Source organism: Colletotrichum costaricense (assembly GCF_030867565.1).
Source record: "Colletotrichum costaricense strain IMI 309622 chromosome Unknown Scaffold_3.1, whole genome shotgun sequence".
NCBI classification, from domain to species: domain Eukaryota; kingdom Fungi; phylum Ascomycota; class Sordariomycetes; order Glomerellales; family Glomerellaceae; genus Colletotrichum; species Colletotrichum costaricense.
This window is the reverse complement of record NW_026848232.1, coordinates 1,037,459-1,057,358: the sequence shown is the minus strand read 5'-3', so window position 1 is coordinate 1,057,358 and position 19,900 is coordinate 1,037,459. Positions and strand designations below refer to the sequence as shown.

The 19,900-nt window shown below is 53.2% G+C and overlaps 3 protein-coding genes across 3 annotated transcripts; 1 reads left to right on the top strand and 2 right to left on the bottom strand.

The window, feature by feature from the left end:
- Positions 1-7,863: 7,863 nt before the first annotated feature.
- CCOS01_03159 (uncharacterized protein) lies at positions 7,864-8,595 on the bottom strand (the record flags this gene model as incomplete). Its single annotated transcript, XM_060451345.1, has 3 exons — positions 7,864-8,045; positions 8,241-8,500; positions 8,576-8,595. The coding sequence occupies 3 exons, from the start codon at positions 8,593-8,595 to the stop codon at positions 7,864-7,866; spliced, it is 462 nt and encodes a 153-aa protein (XP_060317610.1).
- A 1,920-nt stretch (positions 8,596-10,515) lies between these two features.
- On the top strand, positions 10,516-10,818 carry CCOS01_03158 (uncharacterized protein; the record flags this gene model as incomplete). The annotated part of the gene is made up of 1 exon (XM_060451344.1): positions 10,516-10,818. A coding segment is annotated over one exon (303 nt), but the record flags the coding sequence as incomplete, so codon positions are not given.
- A 1,140-nt stretch (positions 10,819-11,958) lies between these two features.
- On the bottom strand, positions 11,959-18,310 carry CCOS01_03157 (uncharacterized protein; the record flags this gene model as incomplete). The annotated part of the gene is made up of 2 exons (XM_060451343.1): positions 11,959-12,029; positions 18,187-18,310. 2 exons carry the CDS (start codon positions 18,308-18,310, stop codon positions 11,959-11,961), a joined length of 195 nt encoding a protein of 64 aa, XP_060317608.1.
- Positions 18,311-19,900: the final 1,590 nt, after the last annotated feature.

The following is a 19,900-nucleotide window of genomic DNA, read 5'->3' as shown; positions in this document are numbered from 1 at the left end:
GCGCAGAGTTGCATAATGGCAGACTGCCTGACACGACATTTTGACCAACCGAAGCAACACACCTTACCATTGGAGTGCGTTAGACACTGAGCCCTTGACACCGGGAAGGCTTCCGGACACGTGGGATCTTGTGGGGTGTGCCCTCCTTCACCTCCAAAGTAACGTCAGGACGGTGGGTGGCCAGGGCAAGCCTCCCACCCTCCTTGCCTCCCTTCTTCCCCACTCCCCCCCTCCAACCTACGGGATACAGACAACAAGTTCTACGGAAAGATACTCCAATAAGTCTAGCCAGCTGTGCTAGCATGAGTTCGACAAAGGAGCCGTTCTCCAAACTCTGAGACATTGACGGATAGCCCACGAATCCACTGCGGAATTATCACAAGCTCTTCGCAGTCCTGAGTCGGTGAAGGACAACCTTCTCACTACCCCGGGAGGCCGGGGGTGCGGTGCGGGTTTTGAGGCGTCACTGAGACCATGCAGTGATGAGTATCCGTATGCGAATCTTGAAGCAATGTCACAAGACCCACGGTTGATGTTCACGCCTGGCCGATTATCTTCGGATATGCAAGACAACAACAAAACCTAGTTGTTGGCCATCCAGAAGTTGCTATTTTGGCTCCGGAGGATCCCCCTTGGTCAACCTGGGATGTTTGCTGAAGCTCCTTGTCTGCAGTACTTGGCAAGTCGACAAGGGGGTGTCAACGAAACACACTTTCAACAATCTAGCACATGCACGAGGCTCAAAACAGACAGCTACCCAGGTCAACTCTGAATACCGAGACGGCTTGTCGCCAGAAGCGCCCTGCGTATGACCTCCCCTTGATGATGCAAATTGCACAACGGGCCTTGAGCCCACAGGGATTTCACTAAATGCGACTGACTGCCGCTAAATGACTCGAAGATGGTAACCTAACAGCGCCGTAGTAATGCCAGGAAGGAGTTAGTGGTCAGTCAGTAAGCAGCCAACGACAATCGTTATACACCGCTAGAGAGAATGGGAATCTCCTTGCTTCCGTTTCGACTAGACTTTATTTTTGGGGGGTTGGAGCTAGCCACGGTAATTTGCAAAGCTAACCTTGGAGCGAACTATCGCTACCTATGCTATGCAGAACTGACAGCTGCTTCACCGGGTTCTAGCTAAGACAGACATCTTCGCACCGGTTTCAGGCAGCGGTGAAGAAGATGCTGGCAGCGTAAGGCTGTGGAAATTGCGTTGGACAGCCGATCTGAAAGCCACGCCAGGAAGAGCGGTGTTGTCCCCGAACTGTCAATCCTAGAGTAACCCTCCGAAAAGTCATTCCAACATTTTGACAAAGGTTGCGAGAGGAGGCAAAAGAGGCTGTGAGTTTCGCCTTCCGCATGAATATCCAATACTATCCTGCGAGGGTTCGGAAGATTTCTTGGTTAGATTCGGGTGATGCATGGATTGAGCTTGCGGCATAAACGCTAACTGCGACGACCTTTTTCGGAGCTTATTTTGGCCGGTTGTGGGCGAGACATGGATGAGATCTGCAACAAAATGTTCGTCAGATTCACAACGTCCACCATCTCGACCTCAGGTACGAAGCAACAGCATTTGCCTTCTAGCTCAAGTCGTTGAGGCGCCTGCAACGATGTCTTTGGCAGCCCTAGGGAAACGACCTTGGCTTTGGAAAACCGTATGAAGGACTCCGAGCTGAGACACGCAGTGCCCACGGACGAAGGGTAGTGTCTAACACCCTCCCTGCGACGCACAGTCTTCCGGCGAACAGACGTGCTGTGGGTGTATTCTATCTACGCCCAGCAGCCGAGAATGCCAACGGATTGACCTGTGGCGGTTCTTCCTCTCTGTTCGACGGCCAACAACAGCAAGCGATGGGACGAATCCAAGGTACAGCGTCAGTGAGAGGGACAGAGAGAGAGGGATTACCCGTCGTCAGTCTACCAGCGTCGCGTCCGAGCCATCCGGTTTCGTAGAGAAACGAAAGAGGGGGAATGACAAGACGAACTTGAGGCCGAACACGCCTGGCTGGCTAGATCGTTGCACTCCCCCGCATGGCTTGCGAGCGTTCCTGGCGCTCTCTCGTGCCACCTGCGCCTCTCGAGAAACCTAGCTCGCACGGGCGCTTCATGTCACGGGAACAGAATGGGAGAGAAATGCTTCCGGCAGATACGATATCCTCACCACTGATCAGTATCGGTCGGTTGAGCCTATTTCAGGTTTCCACAGGTTGTTGTGGGGGTACAGGGTCCTCGAGCGTTGCAGAAGGGGGCATATTCGTCGAGGCCGGCAGAGATACCTTGTCTTCAGGTAGTCTTGGGAGAAGATAGGCAGAGCTATGTGAGAAGCCTGCAGCAATGGTTTGGAAAAGCTTGGCTCTATGTCGGTCCGGCTCCTGTCAGCACACTTACGTTTTTGCCCAGACCAAGTGCTAGTAACGACTTCTGGCTCGGGGGAGCCAAACCCTTACTCCCATTATCAAATTCATCCCTATCACCGGAGATCGGCACCGGTGCTTGCTGCCTCGACTGCCTCGACGGAGCCAAGTTGCGGTTTTGCCAAACGAACCATGACCGAGCGGTCTGCACCTACCGGACGAATTCGTGCAGCGGCATTAGTCGGACGAGCTAACGCGAGCTCTAGTGTCCCTCACGTAAACCCGACGGCGGCCCCCTTTGGCGTGTAGCCTTGCACACTACTCGGGAGACTTCACAGGACGTATCCAAACTGTTCCCAAAAGGCCTAGCGAAAACTGCCTAATCGACACTAAGAGAATAAGCAAGGAGAAGAGCAAGGGGTACAGAGAGAAAAAAGGTTTAAAAATGGAGAAGGAAAGCAACCACTTGGCGATACGTACCAGGAACCATCCAGTATATCAACCGACGCTAATCATGGAAGATCAAGGCACGAAGAGGGCGTATCTCTAGCTGGATGAACAAGCACAGACAATAACGGCTGGTGAAACCATCCTGCCTCGTGTTGCCGGTTGTCGTTGTTGTTTTTCCTCAGCTCTCATCTTTTTCGCAAACAGCAAAACAAAGAGGCAGCATGATGAGGATCACCCATGACCAGCTGTAAGCCGGGGGGTCTGACTTGGTTGAGTATGCAAGTCCAGCCTCCCCGTACCAAAGGTGAGAGGGAGGAGTAGTAGGAGTCGCAGGCCTCGATGCTCACACATCGGATGTTTGGAGAGAGGAACGGCGGGTCCAGAACACCAGGAAGAAAAGAAAAAGGCTACTAACAAGATTTGAGTTATCAGTAATATTACTGCGCCTTGCGGGTTTTGCGGAGTCAGCTTCGACAATAGCTTCGGATGAGGGAGGCGACAACTTGAGTCGTGCAACGACAATCGCCGCTCGGCCGGTTCTTCCGGTAGGCGGAGCTGGGCAGAAGTTGGGGAGATTTGCAACGTCGCGCGGCTCCGGTGACGTTGGAAAAGGTCACGCTCACGATTCAAGAAGGCAATTTTCTCAACTCGAAAAATTTGCCTATGCTGGCCTTTGCCATTGATGGCAACATCGCCGTTAGTCACGATTCCACACCCCCGGCCCCTATTTTTGTTCTAGCTGTCGATTATCTCCATCTTCATCTCCATCGCCCGCGGCCCCCATCCATCCATCCATCTCCGTCGGTCGAGCTAGACGTTGCGGTCGGCCGATATGCATCCACGTTTTCCCACGTTTTCCTCCTTTCCCTTCTCAGGTATCTCAGCCCGTCCGCTCCGTACGGAGCCACGGAGCTTTCCTTTCACAATCTCCACCGTCTGAGCGTTTTGGTCACGCCCGGTTTCCCGTAGCTTCGCCATTGTGGCCTTCTAATAGGGGACATGGCATGCAAAATAGCTGCTAAGAAGGGGGGCGTCGTGTTAGTTAGTCGTGTGTGTGGTCAAATTCCGCGCGAGAGCGCCCGCTCGCGCTCTCCTACGCACAGGTGCAAAAATAAGGGGAAATGGTCAAGCCTAGAGGAGGAACCACTTGGTGTCGTCTCACGATCTTCTGCCGCCGGCAAGACCCTGCCAGAATTTCCCAGGAAAGGGGACCATCCAGGTCGAAGGGTACAAGATATACTTTTTGTGTCAATCTTTCTTTCTCGTGATGTGATGTGTCGTGGGTACTAATGGTAAGGATTACGGCATTTCTGGATGAATTATTCGGAGTATTTCGTCATAATCCTAGCAGGCGATTTGGTCACCATCTATACCCGATTCATCATCGTCGCTGTCAATCTTTACGAATACCAATCTTTTCCAAACTTATCTAAACTTAATCACCCTTACCGCAATGTGTTTTCTTCCATCATCGTGACCGACGCCTCCCCCACCCCACTGTGAGATATCCGGGCGGGAACCCACTCCGATGAGGGTCCCCTTTGCCCGCCCCCCCTTCGGCGCTCGTGCCCCCGTCGACCCGCGTTCGCCCGCAGTCGCCCGCAGTCGCCCGCAGTCGCCCGCGCGGTCTCCCGCATGCGTGGGGGAGAGTACATGTGTACGGTAACGTAAAAAGAGACGTCCCAGCGGATCTTCGGGCTTGGCACAAAACGAAAAAAAAAAGGGCAGGGCCTGAAGTTTGGTCGAGCGTGGGGTTTAGGTAATATCGTAATACGTTAATACCGTAATTCTTCTACCAGCCTCACTTTTTTCGCGACTTTGGCGATTCATATTTTTCCCTCGGAGTATTCGAATGTGTGGGGGATAGGCAGAGAAAGGGGTCCAAGTGAGGGGGAGAGAGGGAAAGAGCGAAAGATCACTGCCTGTTTAGGAGAAAGACTGGACATGGGGGAGAGTAAAGGATCTGGGGGTTTCGTGATGAGAGATTTACATGGTGCATTTCATGGCTAAGCTTTTTTGGAACCATCGTAAGGTGGTACGACGTTTGGATAAGGCGCAGGGCCAGGAACTTGACAATGGCATTGATGATCTACCGGTAGTCCAGGTGGGGGGGAAAAGAAGGAGAGACAACAACGAAGAGAGTTTGGATCCGGTCTTTGGGACTAGAACCACCGGAAAAAACGTACATCGTGAGTTTTGATAAAGTTTGGTGCTTACTTGGTTCTGCTGTATTTGGTTTTGCCCGTTTTTGTTTCCGATATTGACAACTGGTTTTCTTGGTGCCCTTTGGTTTCCAGGCCCAGAAGGACCGAGCAAGATACTTCCCTTTTGGGTAGATCAATGTAATCGACAAAACTATAGAGGTGAAGATCACGAACGTTGCGAGCTGAAATGTTGGAAATTTGACCGCAGGGAGGGACGGAAGGGGGGGGGGGGGCGTGTATAGAGACGATACGAACGGACTCTACGGAGCACGGAAGGGAAGTTGGGGAAAGACAGTAGAGTAAGGAAGAAGATCCCATCGAATATCCATGGAAACTAGGTAACTTGGGAAGCACAGAGTTTACGAAAGGAACAGACATTGTTGGCAATGTGAAGAGATGGGTGAGAGAACAGAAAACGAGAAGGAGCAGGAGGAAGAGGAGGAGCACGGAGGGAAAAAACGATGGCACGGTACTCCGCAGTCCGGGCAAACTAAGAACGAGCACGGAGAAGATAACGGCGCGGCAGAACCGGCGGGAAGAGACGAAGAGAGAGAAAGAGGCAAATAGATAGAGCCGAGAAAGCGAGGCGTTCGTCAACTTAGATGCTAACAAAAGACCGATATAGTTTTACTGTTGAATGCCCGTTGATGGGACGACCGAAAGCGAACCGAGTTACGAAGAACACACAAGGGCCGCGCGCTGCTGCTGCTGCGTATGTCGTTCAACGAACGCAAGGTCATTGCTTTGATGCTGTCAAGAACGGGCTGATATGGGAGTGAGGGAGTCGTGGGCGTGTGGGAGTGATTCGATATGTTGTCCGTTGGTTTCCCTTCGCGGTCGAGTAGGAAGGTGATGGAAGCCCACGTAATCCGTGCCCCAACGTCTCCCAAATCTCAACGCTCAGTCCTCTTTACCTATATGTGTGTGAGGTGATCAGCTTTTCAACTCACTTGATGCTTACTTCATCAAGTCAAGTAGGTAGGTAGGTGTGTGAAGTCAGGTTATATTTTTGGCGTCAGAGCCACCTACATCGCGCCACACGCACGTACGGTACCTAACACACCTTGGCCGCACGTACAAAGTAGTACGTGCAGTAGAGCGGAACAGCCCCAGCCTAGCGGCAAGCCAGATCTTTGCCAACACACAAAAAAGAAGAGGGCGGGAGATCCATCTCTTGTTCGTGTTGCGTTCCTGGTTTTTGAGTCTGAGAGCGAAAATACCCTCTCTGGTCTGAGCCCGCCCCATGCGGCTCGTTCCTTCGGTTCGTTTCTTCTTTTCTTCGCGCCCTTTTTTTTTTTTTTTTTTTTATCAACGCGAACACCAGGAACGAGCGCACCCGCTCACTCGAACGCCATGTTCGCGCTCGCGCTCGCGCGCGCGCGGGACGGACGGGATAAGAGGAAACTGGAAGTTGTTCGAACAGACACTGCCACATGGACTTCCCCAGATCTAAGACGGGGAGAACGAAGAACGGCAAGATACACGGCGTTTGTCGTTGACCACGGGCAAGAGGCGTTTCTTTCTGTTCTGTGCGTTGGAAAAGTAAACCGTAAATTTGTCCGTGACGCCACACCATCAAGGCAAACCCACGGCCGGCCGGAATCACGGTCATTATCGTCCTTCGTCGTACGTAGTAGTAGGGTAGTAGTCGTCATCATCATCGCCGTCGAAGCAGCCCTTTCCCCAACGTACGTCCCTTTTGTCATCGCCGTCAGGCAACCACAGACACACACGCGCACACACACACACTCACGGACAAGTGTTCAACACCGGCACCACGGTGAACACCACCATCTAGCATGGCGCGAACAGACGGCGTTCGTTCGCAGCCAACGGTCTTCCCCCCGAGCGAGCGGTCCCGGGACCTAGGGCACGGCATCGCCGGCACTAACACCATGAAGGTGTGAAGAGATAGAGCAAAAAAAGGGTTCAGACTAACACCCGAGAGTTTCCCCCAGGAAAAAACGTGTTGCCCACTGACCTCTGGGATCTGGCTTCCGTCCTTCGTAAACCGCACCTGTTCTGTGTGTTGTTCTTGCTCTGTTTGTTTTGTTTCCATCTGTTCATCTGGACAAGAAGACATAAACAACAATACCTTTCGACGAACGGTTCCCATTTGAACCGTTGTCCTGACGTTGTCAGCGCGACCCAGTCGTGGGCCACGTTGCTTCCCGTCGCTCTCGGATATATGGAGAGAGATCTTGCTTCTACCCGTATCGATATCTCACAGACACACTTTCATCTGGTGAGCCTGCTTCGTTTGCGCCAAGATAACAGCGAAGCATGAAAGAATAGATCGTGCGACACCCGGCTCGGTGAATATCGATTACTCCGTTCGATGGCATAACATACCGTAGAACCTAGTGGAAGAGAGCGGAGAAATTTCGATAGCATCGCCGAGTACGAGCAAAGACTAGGAACTGGCGGACTATGCAACCATCGGCTTGTGCAGCAAATCCTGGATCGGGGGATGATGTCGACGGGGTGCTGAGGAATCTGTCATCTCTCTGTTTCAGCAATCTTGCTGCTCCTCCAAGGTATTCCGGACGCTCATCTGCCGGTCCAAAGAAAGCAGTCTAAAGAAGAAGCAATTATTTGAGAGGAGGAGGCGAGCCCCCCCCAAAAAGATGCAACCGGACGTGATACCTACCGTGCGCGCATGCTTGATCTGCAAAGGGACAGACCTCTTTGCATGCTTTTCGTAATTTGAACCTGCATGGACCTGACCAGGAAAAAAATGAGAATGATCTAATGATGAATGATGCAAGGAGATTCTCACTCATGTCTTGTTATGAGTCGAGCAGGCGGATGGGTTTCTTTGAAGATGCCTCCATCAATAACTGCTTCCTCTCTCATATCTGGTGTTGCAAGAGGTTGTGTGTGAGCGGACCAATGGCATCGCTTTCGCGGTTCGCGGGGACAGTAGTTGACCATTCCGCGCCGCCGAGACAGTATTCATCGCACCCGTTCTTGGGCAAAAGATGGGCAAAAAGGGGACTAGTCGGCGGCGGCATGCAGGCGTCGATCAACGACACTACCGGGACAAGTCCTCAAGGATACTGAGTAAGGAAGAAAAGCCCGCGCAAGCTGGCTAGCGGAATGCGGAGGAAGCTGCAGTAGTCAAAGAGACCAAGTCGCAGCCATATCCTGCTCGCGACCCTGTTTCGACGGTCAAAATTCAACGTTGGACGTTCGGCTCATTCGATGCTGTTCCGGAGCCTGCACACACAAACTCTCTTGGAGCCCAGCCCTCCGCGGCCACCAGCGGGCGGCATCCGGACCCAGTGTTCGTTTGTAAAGATGAAGCCTTTTTCTTTCTTTCCCTTTCCCTCGGAGGCAAGGAGGACACAGCGCGACAGGCGTCGTTCGTGTCTAGACATGACATCAACGTACATGGACAAAGTGACTGGTCGATGTCCGGTCACAAAGAGAATCCACCATCGTCCCACAACGTCCGTTCGGGACTCGGGGGACAGATCACCAGGCTGCCTGCAAACACCACACATAGCAGTCAGTGCAGTGTCCGCCGTCAGGAACCAACATCGATCCATCATGTCCACTCACTCACTGCCTCGCGAATCCATAGGTCCTCGAAGGATGCCGCTGGATTTAAATCTCATGTTGGCTCGACCGACACATCAGACGACGGCTGCCGTGGCACATGCGGCCGGGGGTGCTCAAGCGTCACGCAGCGAACAAGGCCATTATTCTGACCCGACAGACCATTGTGACAAGTCGTGAGTTGTTGGGAAAGATCTCCGGCGCAGCGTCACAGATTCGCCATGCCGGGCGCCGCAAAGCAGCATCGCAATTGTACGGGTCATGGTTCGGGTGCATGCTGGCCCAGTCAACGAACCCCCCGAATGGTCTCCTCGGCCGACCGATGCACCTTTCCTGCCAGATTGTTCGACGTGCATTCCGATCAAGTGACGGACTGTTGCATGGTCGATAGGACCACTGTTCCATGCTCTTGGAACCCCATCGCACCAGAAAGTTTGTCATATTTCCCCTTGCGATTTGACTTGCAGAAATCATCATCCCTCGTAACTAATGCGAGATTGAGAGGCCTCGGGGAAGACGAACCCCCTTTCGCGGTAACAATGCCTTTCGTAGTAATCAGCCGGAGAGGGAAAGGAGATGGGCTCTCTTGACCGACCCGCCCAGTCCAGCGCTTTGACTCCTTATTTCGGGCGCGGGATGAGTCTTTCTGGTCAGTCGGTCTCGTTCGCAAGCTGTCGGTTTTACATCCAAGAAAGAGAGTTCCTGCAAACCCTTGGTATAACGCTGCCAGACACATTCCAGCGTGTTGATATCCAAGGCCAAGGGTAGCGTGTCGTTCCCGATGCTGGTGCAAGAACCCCCCCCCCCCTTTTGTGAAGTCAGTCCTCAGCCTCGTACAATGGGCATCTGCAAGCGACAACTGCAACTACATCTTGAATGGGATGCGCCCTGGAATATCCCAGACTTTGCAGCATTGTCGATAAGTCGGCAGTTGCCATCCAAAATGACATGGCCGGACAGTCATGCCTCCTTCTCCACGTTGATACTATGGCCTGCCCCCGCTTTGCCCTGCTGCGAACGCCTGCGGGACGTGACCGGGAACCGTTGTACTTGCTCGTCAAGCGTAGGATAGCTAACGAGGTTTCTCCTGGTAGCAAAGACAGTGAGTTGCATTTGCCTTCGTCTTTTCTCCGATAGGTCTGATGTTGTATCCGTACTGTTCAGCGTCGACATGGACTTCAAGTCTCCAAAGAGTCCAAATTGTGAGCAATTCTTCTCTAGATGGCGTAAATTTCAGAGTGGGGGGTTCAATAGTGTCTCATGACGACTCGGCACCCGATATATCTCAACACCCCCTCCCCCTGCAGTGAAAAGATGGAGGCTGTAGTTATCGGACGTGAATTAATAATCGCGACGTGATATAGCCGTATTCCACTGAACGCAATCTTATCGACCTCCATATCACCTTGGCCCCGCCTCTGCAAGACGACGTTGACGTTGATCATGTCAATACAAGCGCCTTCTTATTTGGATTCCGCTAGCGCGCCTCGTGGGTAGTCAAAATCAAGCACTGGGTTGGCATTGTGCAGTTGTGCCGGCCCGTTTGGCAGCCATTGGGTATGAAGTAGGATCTCTCCCACCTACAACACATTCTCGTGCGACTGGGACTTGCGATAATGGCGTTATCCATGTCGGTACTGCGTATACCGAATGTACGAGGTCCAGAGGCGAGAAAGCCCCCGCGGAACGCATCCGGCCAGAGTGGGTGCTTGCCCGCCGTTGAAGATGTTTCAATCTTTACGGATACAACACACGTCAACTCCCTGACCACTGGCTGATCCGCGTTTGATTTCCGCTTGACAGCTGGGGCCACTGTGGCCAATTCGAATTTGCATCCGTGAAGCTTTGTGCTGTAGCAGTGTAGCAGTGTACTCCGTACGTGAGCGATTGTGTATCCGAACGGTACCGTGTCTGTGTCTCCCGAATAATTTATCCATCTCGACTCAGTTTTTGTGGCCTCCATTTCTTGGCAGCCTTGGGGCGCGGCTCATATTCTTGGAGCTGAAACCGTGGGCATCTCCATCCATTCTGATTTAACCGCGCCGTGGCCTGGCCGCAGCATCAACAGTAACCTTGGGGGCTTCATCGTCGAAACCAAGTTGAGGCTCAAGACGATCTCCCTGCCGTCCGGCAAGACTGATCCCGGATCCTCATACTTGATCAATGCGCCAGAAGCTCTCGTCCAGGATCCCTTTCACACCCCCGCGCAACTCGTCTCATACGCGGTTGACGCCATACTTGTTTAATGTGGGCCTTTTCAAATAACTGTCCAGTCTGGACATGCTGTCCCGAACCTTAGTCTTGACTTTATCCGCGAGAATCGACGCGAATTTGCCCAGCAAGCGTGCGCCTGATCGACCTGCCAAGCAGTCGATAGCCCAATGCAACTGTAAAATTTGGCATAGGCGGGCAAAGTTGATGTTCATGATCGGTCAGCTGCCGAACGATGTGATGAGATGTGACCCCCATCGATCCGCGTATGAACTAGCTCGGTGTAGAGTTGTATTGTACGTAGCCGCGAGGCGGTCATGATGTATTTTCCGTTGATAACAGTGTCGCAGTAAAATGTAAGGGCAACCAAGTCCCTCAAGCTCAAGGGCGCAAAGTCACCAAAAGCTGGCTGCCCCCTCCTCAGGCTGGCCCTGGCTTGCGCGCCTCACAGGTCCGGACCCGGGCTAGAACGCTCGTTCCTGGCTAGGAGCTATTGTGCGGGGGACGGAGGACCCTTTCGGGCTACTGGCCAGTGAAAGAAGCAGCGAGGGTGCCTCTGGGTTAGGGATCCTCCTCCCCCAGCCTCCTCGAACACCATCCCATCCCATTATCCCTTGTGTCTTCGTCGTGGGTCACCTCGACAGCAGTCTCTCAGCGTTACTTCGCGCTGTCTGCGATGGCCGTATGTACCGTTGCGGATGTCTTGGGCCCGCTGAGTTCCCCTGCGTCTGTTCAAATGTGTGTTTGACTCGGCCGTGGAGCTATTTCTCTGCTATCTGGGTGCCTCTGGAGATTGTGCTGTGCAGATTATTATGTTGGCTCTTTGTCAATGGCGTTTATTACGAGTATCAGGCCCACGTGAACGATTAGCCACCGGAACTCCGTTGAAGCCTCGCTACGATAGTGAGGATACGCTGCGTTAGTATCCGTAGCCCACTTGAGCGAGGTGACTAACAAAGTCCATTGAATGCGCTGCCTGCCGAGTCGGGAATCAGTGCCAGACGTCTCTTGGCACTAATGACTTGCGCACTTGCCGGCCCGATACTTGCGAGAGTTGCCATTGACAGCGTCTTAGTCCCAGTATGGAGTCGCAAGTCAGGGAGTACAGTAGGGACTGGCGTGGGAGTGAGGGGTCTTCGTATCTTTCGGGTTCCATTGATGATACATCGGCCGCGTTAGACAAGGCTCACCCACCGGCCTGTAGCGCCCGTGGTGTACTGGAAGCAGCCGCCCTTGGGCAGGGCGTCTGAGACAGAAGAGTGTAATTGTGCCGCTGAACCGCCTCGTTTTTTGGCATACGCCGCCGGCCCTGGGCTGTTTCTCAAAGAGATCATCAACCTGTGTACATAGTGTCGCAGAGGCGGAGACCCATGGGGTGGATTCCTGCTTCCCAAGCAGAAGTGTTTGGGCTTCCACTAGTGCATCTCGGCCTGCAGCGCCATTCCCTAGCAGTGATACTGTGGAAACCATCTCTCACTCTCGTTGAGACACTGCGACACCGCTAGCGGAGGGTCGCGTAAACAACGAGTCAGTTGCGACTGTGGACTGGGAAGAACTCTGCGGGAGGAGAACCGCCAACGTCCCGGGGCTGGCCCCCGAGCTGGTCAGAGTCCAGGCAGGCAGCGTATGAAGCATGGCAACGGAAGAGGCACGGTCTGGTAGGAACTTGAGAGTCGCATCTCGCAACTCGCCACCGAGCTGCAGTTATCACCGTTGTATTTCCCAACTTGATACCCATTCAAGGTAACGCGGTGAGGTGAACCTGGAATCCAGTGGTCGGTAGCAGGCCTCGTGTGCCAGTCGCACCGCGTGCTCAGGCCACAATTTCACGGCAAGAAGAAACACACCGGGCAAGGCATGCTGCGCTGTTTGCTGCAATGACGGCAAAGCCCGCTGTCAGGTCAGGCGAGAGCGGCGGTCAATGGATCCGGTTGGAAATGAGGGCGGATCATGACAGGCATTGCCTGCCTCGCCGGGGTGAGAAGACGATTCTTCAGGTGACGACCTGAAGCAAGCCATAAACGGATAGCAAGCCCTTGACCGATGAGGCCGGGGTAGGATCCGGCAAGGCTTGTCGATGGTGCAAGCTGAGTGGTTTCTGACTTCTGAGTCCTGACGGCCAGCGGCTCAAGACGAACAAGGCCCAGCACCGGAGTCAGATGCGAGATTCAAAATGAAGGCAAAGAACTGGGTCGCGGCTGACAAAAGGAGGCAACTAGACACTCGGCAAGGTACTGTGTAAGGTATTCTGTCTCCGTCCGGCTGTCAGCCCCCTTCGAGAGACCCGAAGGAATGGAACTGCGCGGCACAGGTGAGCAGAGAAAGCCAAGTCGGGCCTGGTGTGTCCCCTGGGGGCCGTTGTTCACTGCCTGCTGCCCGTCGACATGGCTCAGGTCAGGGCTGGCACGCCGCACAAGGGCAGCTTGATGGTCGTGGCGTGGGATGATGCAGCGGTTTCCATTGGCTTGGGATTGGTGTTGCCCGGTTGGCAGCCATTGCCCCTTGCCATTGGATGAGATCACGGCCACAACCGGCATCGGAAATTTCCCTCATCCTCTGCCCAGGCACGTCAGGTTCCCAGCTCAAGGGAAGCCAGCAAACAGACTGACCAATCGAGTTCCCGGGTGTCGCTCCATTTGGACATGGCTTGTTGGGCTGGGTGCTGCCCACAAGAGCTCCCCTCCCCCTAATCTGCAGTTTTGCAACGGTTGTGGTCGACGTCACCACCACTCCAGACCAAGCACGACGGCTCGAGTACACTAAATCGATACCAGCGTGTACGTTCGAAGGCAACATCCAATCGTTGCTTGGCCATCAATAGACAGCTCTGGTTGGCGTACTTTGTCGTTGTAATAGGCGATGCGTTGGTTTCGGCAAAACCTTGCATCCTCCTTCCTAGCTTGCGACGTTCTGATGGCTTGCCACATTCACAACTCACTTCTGACCAACAATGCTCACAACCGACTTGGGCAACGTTCAACTGCCGCGAGCCCACAAATCCGTTCTCGTTGAATATGCCAATTTCAAGCTGCTCGTTTCCGCCGGTTGCCCGATTCAACGTCAGTCTCGGAACACCGCGGCATCGTATAGTTCAATATCGCCGTGTCCGTAATTCGATGTCTGTTCTTGTACGCGCTTCACTGGGATTCACCCAGGAATGCCCCGGATCCACGCCCTAGCGAGCCCGAAAAAGGCACCGTCTTGTCCCAGTGCCTGCCGGCCACGGCCATACTTACATGTCGTGCGTTGAAGCCAAACATGCTTGCCATGACGCTCTTTCTCGTAGATAGAAATTCGTAACCCTTGAACCATGAAAACTTACCTGTCAGCTTGTGGCCATGGCGCTGGACACATGAGTGCCTATCCTTGCGAGGGGTTCATGGCTGATCCATAGAAGAGGTCATGTCGAGGAAAAGTACCTATCTCCAGCATTTCCGTCCGGTAATGCTCGTCTACTGTGTACGCAGTATCCGTACAATGTTCAGCACGGCAGAGGGAAGTGGGCTTCGAAAATCGAAACCCCCACATGCAGTTCAACGTTGCCCTGGGATAGCTCAGTGCCCAGGACCGGGTTACATTGAAAAGGAGACAATGCCACGGCGGATACCTAGAGCAGACGTAAAAGGCCAAGGGGGTTGCTGTCAACGTTTGATGTGCACTCACGGATGAAATAAGCCTGGGCCAGTTGCTGAACTTGTCTGTCAAGCACCAAGGTCCACCAGCCTAAATGAATTGGCACTCTTTGATTGCTGAGGGGTTGCCTAGGATGGCGTCTCCGACCATACGAAGATCTCTTTGAAGCCAGTTTGGACGACATGCTGGCCCGATATACTTCGGTGCCGGTCTCTTCCACAGTCCGTTTGACTAAACTGCGGGCTTGATCCTTGATGCCTAGATTTTGCGGCCGCCATTATAGTCTAGCGGCTCTCCAAACCCGAAATATCTAAACCTTTTTTTGTCCTTTGATAACGTGCCGGCAACGAGCGATTCAACGAATATTCGTCCGGTGACTAGGATAGAAGTTCGCACTCGGCTTTGGAGTTTGAGGTTATCGTTTAACTTCATTGCGATGTTGATGATGAGTTTTCGTGCGGCCAGGTCAATCCCAGCGAACTAAAGCCTCGAGTTGTCTGTTTGAGAAGGGATCTTCAGGTACAGATACAGCCACGGACCACGAGAGAAAACCCCAGGCATGCCTGCGGCCTGCGCTCGCCGACGATCCATGTTTCATCAGGGTATATTCTGTTCTTCTGCCCACACGAACCCGTAGAGACTCCGACTGCGGCGGAGTGACGGTGTCGGCATATCATGAGAGAAAGGGTTGTGATTATCCTCTTGGTCCTGCCGGGTCTTTTTGAATGCAATATGACGAGTTTCTCTCAACGCTTCCCCAATCATTTCTCTGGACAATTCCCAGTCGTCTGGTATTTAGGTTGGCCATCACGCCAGATATAGCTTCGAGAAGATTGGAATCTCGTGAGACCCAGTGTATTCTTCTTTCTTAATCTTCTTCAGGTCCATGTCTCCGGATCGTGGCGGCGAAATTTGGAGCAAGTCTGATGCGTCCGTGTCCAATTTCCCCATCCCCAACAAGGGTTATCTTCGGTGCTGGGTGGCCCGCGCTGGAAACCACGGCTCAATACTCCGTGTAACAACCGGTAATTCGGTCACAGCCTCGAGAATACGCGGCAAAGGAACAACTTAGTCCTGGCGAAGCGTGGAAATCTATTACGCTTTCCCTCTCCAGCGTTTCTGGCACAGAGATTTCCGCCGAAACCGAGAAAGCAACGCTCTGAGTTGTCTTTACTCGACGAGAGACATGGAATGCTCTCGTCTGAAACCCCAATTCTCTTAAAGCATCCCCACATGGACCTAGCGATGGCACGTGGTGCGAGTATCTCTATCGTCAGCTCAGCCCATCGCGAGAGCCCCTCGTCAAGTCCTACCAATTGGTGCGAGCGGACATCGCGAGTCACACGCCCTGTATGGCGACATCTGCATCTTTTGCGAGCTCATAAATTCTCTCAGTGTTCTCTCCATCCGGGGTCTGTTTTGGTGATTGGTCTCGCTGGGGCACTGACATATAGAACCTCCGTTTGATAAAAATCAGAAGCACACCCAGGACAGAGTGTTGTATATCTCATGAGCGACCCTGTAAAAGATTGTATGAAATCATTTCCTTGGCCAATCAGTACTTGACTGGGTTCCGTATTCATGCAGATAGTGATGAAGGAGACGCAGAAAGATGGAGGCAGGTACGAATTGACGTGTCAGTCGTGTCACTGAGCGTAGCTGCAAGTCTTGCCCCGTGGATCCCACTGATCACTTGGTGATTCTTCATTTCGGCCTGTCGGTACCTCTATTAGATGCTTGGGGCCGCAAGTCCATTGCGATGGACTTGTGTGGTCTCTCCGTATGAGCTTGAGAAGATGTCCTACGAGGGTTGTCCAGATTCGTGCGAGAGTAGAGCAGGCATACTGCCGTAGAGGTTATCCCAGAGCATCGCGGCAGACGAAAAATGGCGTGATAGCTTGGGGGGTTCAGGGCGGTGACGAGCTAGTCGTTGGCAGGGTCGTATAGCAGAGGACGTGCGCCGCAGGAGCTGTCCAGCCCCCCTGGGTGATAGACTTGGGATGGGCGGAAGACGATCTCTGCGGAAGCAGAATTCCAGAGCCTGAGTTGGCGGAGGCCTGGATGAGATGTGGATACACCCACTGGCAGACCTGGGTCCCTCGAACACTCCAACAAGGGAGATCCAAGGCAAAGAAGGGGTGCTCCCTTCCAGACGGGAGGGACAACGATGACTGGCAGTAGGGCCTATCAACATCGGAATACTGGGCAACGCAGAGAGTTGATCTGGTCTCAATTGGGGCCGGGCCGAACGTACTACTTGAAACCCGTTTCCGATGTCAGAAAGACGCCCGTAGTATCACGTTACTTAGGTGTTTTGCTCGAAGAATGTAAGTCTCTTGTCAGACTCGAGACCCCAAAGAAGTTTGCAGTTTGCGGCGCCGTTAGTCTATTCTGAAATGAAGAAGAGTGTGAAACGGCCAGTCGAATGCGTGTGGCTGGCACCGATGCTGAAGGGGCACCGGCTTCGATGCGTGAAAGCTATTGGCCGAACTAGTCGTTCCTGCATAGGGGCGGAACCCGCATGAAGGTACGGATACCCCTATATGTGGTGAATGCTAAGGTTCATGCCCCCCCCCCCCCGCCGACAATGGCGGGCCTCTGAAGCTCGTGGAAAATGAATACCAGCTCGGCGCAACCGTGATTGCCAGGTGAAGATTCTTCATCCGATCAATGTATTGCGGAATGCAGTCAGTCTCCCATGTCTACTCTGCAATGATGGCATGATACGGTGACCAGGAATCTGGACGGATATGCGACAAGTAGGTGGGCGGAGATAAGAAGTAGAGCACGTTCGACGATGATCCGTGAAAATGGCCTAGGGGAAGAATAGAAAACTGCTTGCAATGGGCTGCCGGGCCGCATTGCGCGCGCTGTGTAGGGCAGACCGCTTCCTGAAAGGTTTCCAGCTCTGGTTCCTCGTGTATCCGTACGAACGGAGCATACGAAGGTGATAGACGAGATTCAACGGTTCAGTCTAGTAAGCATCCCTTCTGGGACCAAGAACTTGGACTGGCAATGTGCTAAGGATTTCAATATGGCGATCTCTGGGCAATTTGTTCCCCAGACGGGTGCAGCAAGTCCTTGGTATGGTTCGGGTCGACATGGACGGCGTAAAGTTTGCTGTTGAGACCGGGTGCCGGAGTTGCGTCCACCTCAAGCTAATGCACGCCCTTTCACACAGTACTTGTAGAGGCGAACGCATGGTCTGTGGTAGTGGCCGTCGCAGATCGGGCAGTGTTTCGATAGCAGTGCAAAGCCACAGTTGCACTCTACTTGTGTGAGTGATGTGATGTTTGAGAGGTGACTGACAAATGCCATGTCATCTATGTGATGGAAACTGTTGTCGAGACGTGTCTGACGGTGGAGACGTGAACGACCCATGGTGAGCAGCGAATACTTGCGCTCATGGAACTTGTATCGTGGCTATGGAGCCAAGAATCATATGAAGTTTGTTGAGACCTGCTCTTTTTCGGATGTGAACGGCTGGACAGGTGCCGTGTGCCAAGCATTGCCGTGCTCTGAAAGTAAACCGCGTAGCTGTCGCATATACGCCTGTAGTTTGGGAGAGACAGTTGTTGAGTCTAGAAGAGACGGGTATAGATCCGAGTCTAGAGGCAAGATTCTTGGCTGCGGCCGCGAGTAGCCTGGGAGGTCTGTTCGCGGGCCCCGTTCCCCAAGACCGATCTGGTGTTTGTGGCGTCATGTCTCGAGGGATCAATTTTCTGCTCGCCACGTTCCTGAACCCCGACGAAGATAGTAAGAGAGCTAACCATGACGGGGCGGTGCAGCCGTGATGACGAACGAAGAGCCTTCGCCTTCGTAGACGGTGTCGACGATATCGTGTGGACATTGATTCGACTCGTTCTTGGTAGTGTCTGGCCCGGCGGTGTCCATATCTTGGGCATTTCGAATGATGGATCATTGTCTGTCACTGGCGGGTCTAGTTATTTCCAGGAGACGCACAGCACGGCACAATGGTGGGCCTCGCCTATGCAGTGAACAGACAGTCATCAAAGTCGAAGAGGGACAGTCTGCGGTCTGTCCCGAGCAAAAGGGGAGAGGATGGTGCCCGGGTCGGTCGCGGAGATAGTGATCATGGTGGTGGTGGTGGTGGTGTATGAGGTTGTCAAGCAGTGTCATGGGTAGTTGGGGATCCGGTGGTTTCCATCACGTTGGTGGCCTCGGGGAAGAAGCCGCTGGTTGCCCGCTCCATGCAGGAAGAGGATGAGGGGGGTTCTGTGGCAAGTACTGCCTTGGGAAGCTGCGTCTAACAGAAATTCTATGTAAGGTAGGTAGCGGGCCTAGGCGTAGTTGAGCCTGCACGTAGTAAGCACTTCCCTCCTCTTTCCTTCCAGTTGATAGTTGCCGGTGATATCTCTACTTTTCAGTAAGGCGGTCACGACGGCTTAAGGTTCGTCTTTTTCCCAATTTATCTGCATACAGACTGTTAGGCAGTTGTTGAGCCCCTTTAAGGTACCTTGGTAAGTCAAGTAAGCTCAGTAGGCCCGGCACGAGACGTATTTATGGGGACTTAGGTAATACGGTACTTACTCTACGTTACTCCGTACGCAGTAAGGTACCTAAGGTAAGTATCTCGACAGCTCACAGTACGTACCATTCTCATAGAATATCCTGGAAGTAAGATTAAGACAAATAACCGGGTGATGTGATGGATGACGGGACTAAAATCGACCAGAACAGTGAACTTGAACATGTCCATAGAAAAGATACGTCCCGTTTCGACCCCGTTTCAGATGAAGTGATTCTACGGGGTTTGCTCATTGGCCCGCTGGATTCTGGAACGAGTGGGAGCTCACCGGTGCCCCACATCCCCCGACTGCGGCCTGCACCTCAGTCTGGCAATCTGCAGCATCTCTCACGCCGGCGAGCCACTTATCCTCAAGCTCGCAAGCAGGCCCGGCGGTGGCTGGGAAGTCGAGGAGGGACCCCAGATACGGATAGAATCATGGTGTTGATAGAAAGGCTAGTACGAACACTGACCTCGCACTTCTCGGTCTTCAATTTCATCTTGTTCCATTCTCACCAATGGACAGGGCCACCAGTGACAAGGCCTCGAGACACCAGAGTCCATGGTACGGAAAGAAAACCAACCCATTCAGGTCATTTCGCAAGGTGTTAGTCAAACAAACTTGGGTCCAGCCACGCAGCAAGACCGCCAGGCTTTCAGCTGAACTGCTGTTTTACACTAGCAGCAGCCACATGGGGCTTTCCAAGACCGAACCTAGAATAGGTCCCACGTTTTATCCCGGACGATCATCACTCCCACGTGAGGGCCAGTGGGCTAAAGTCTTCGCCGGTTCTTCTCTTTTTTGCCTTGCTCATGATGCTCATCTTCGTCATTCGAGACTTGATCCTAGGGACCCATGATGATCCTGTTTAGTCTCGTAGCTGAACAATTGCCTCCAGGGCTGGAACGAAAGGCGCAGGTGAACGGTAGTCCTGATTGGGATTTCACTAGAATTC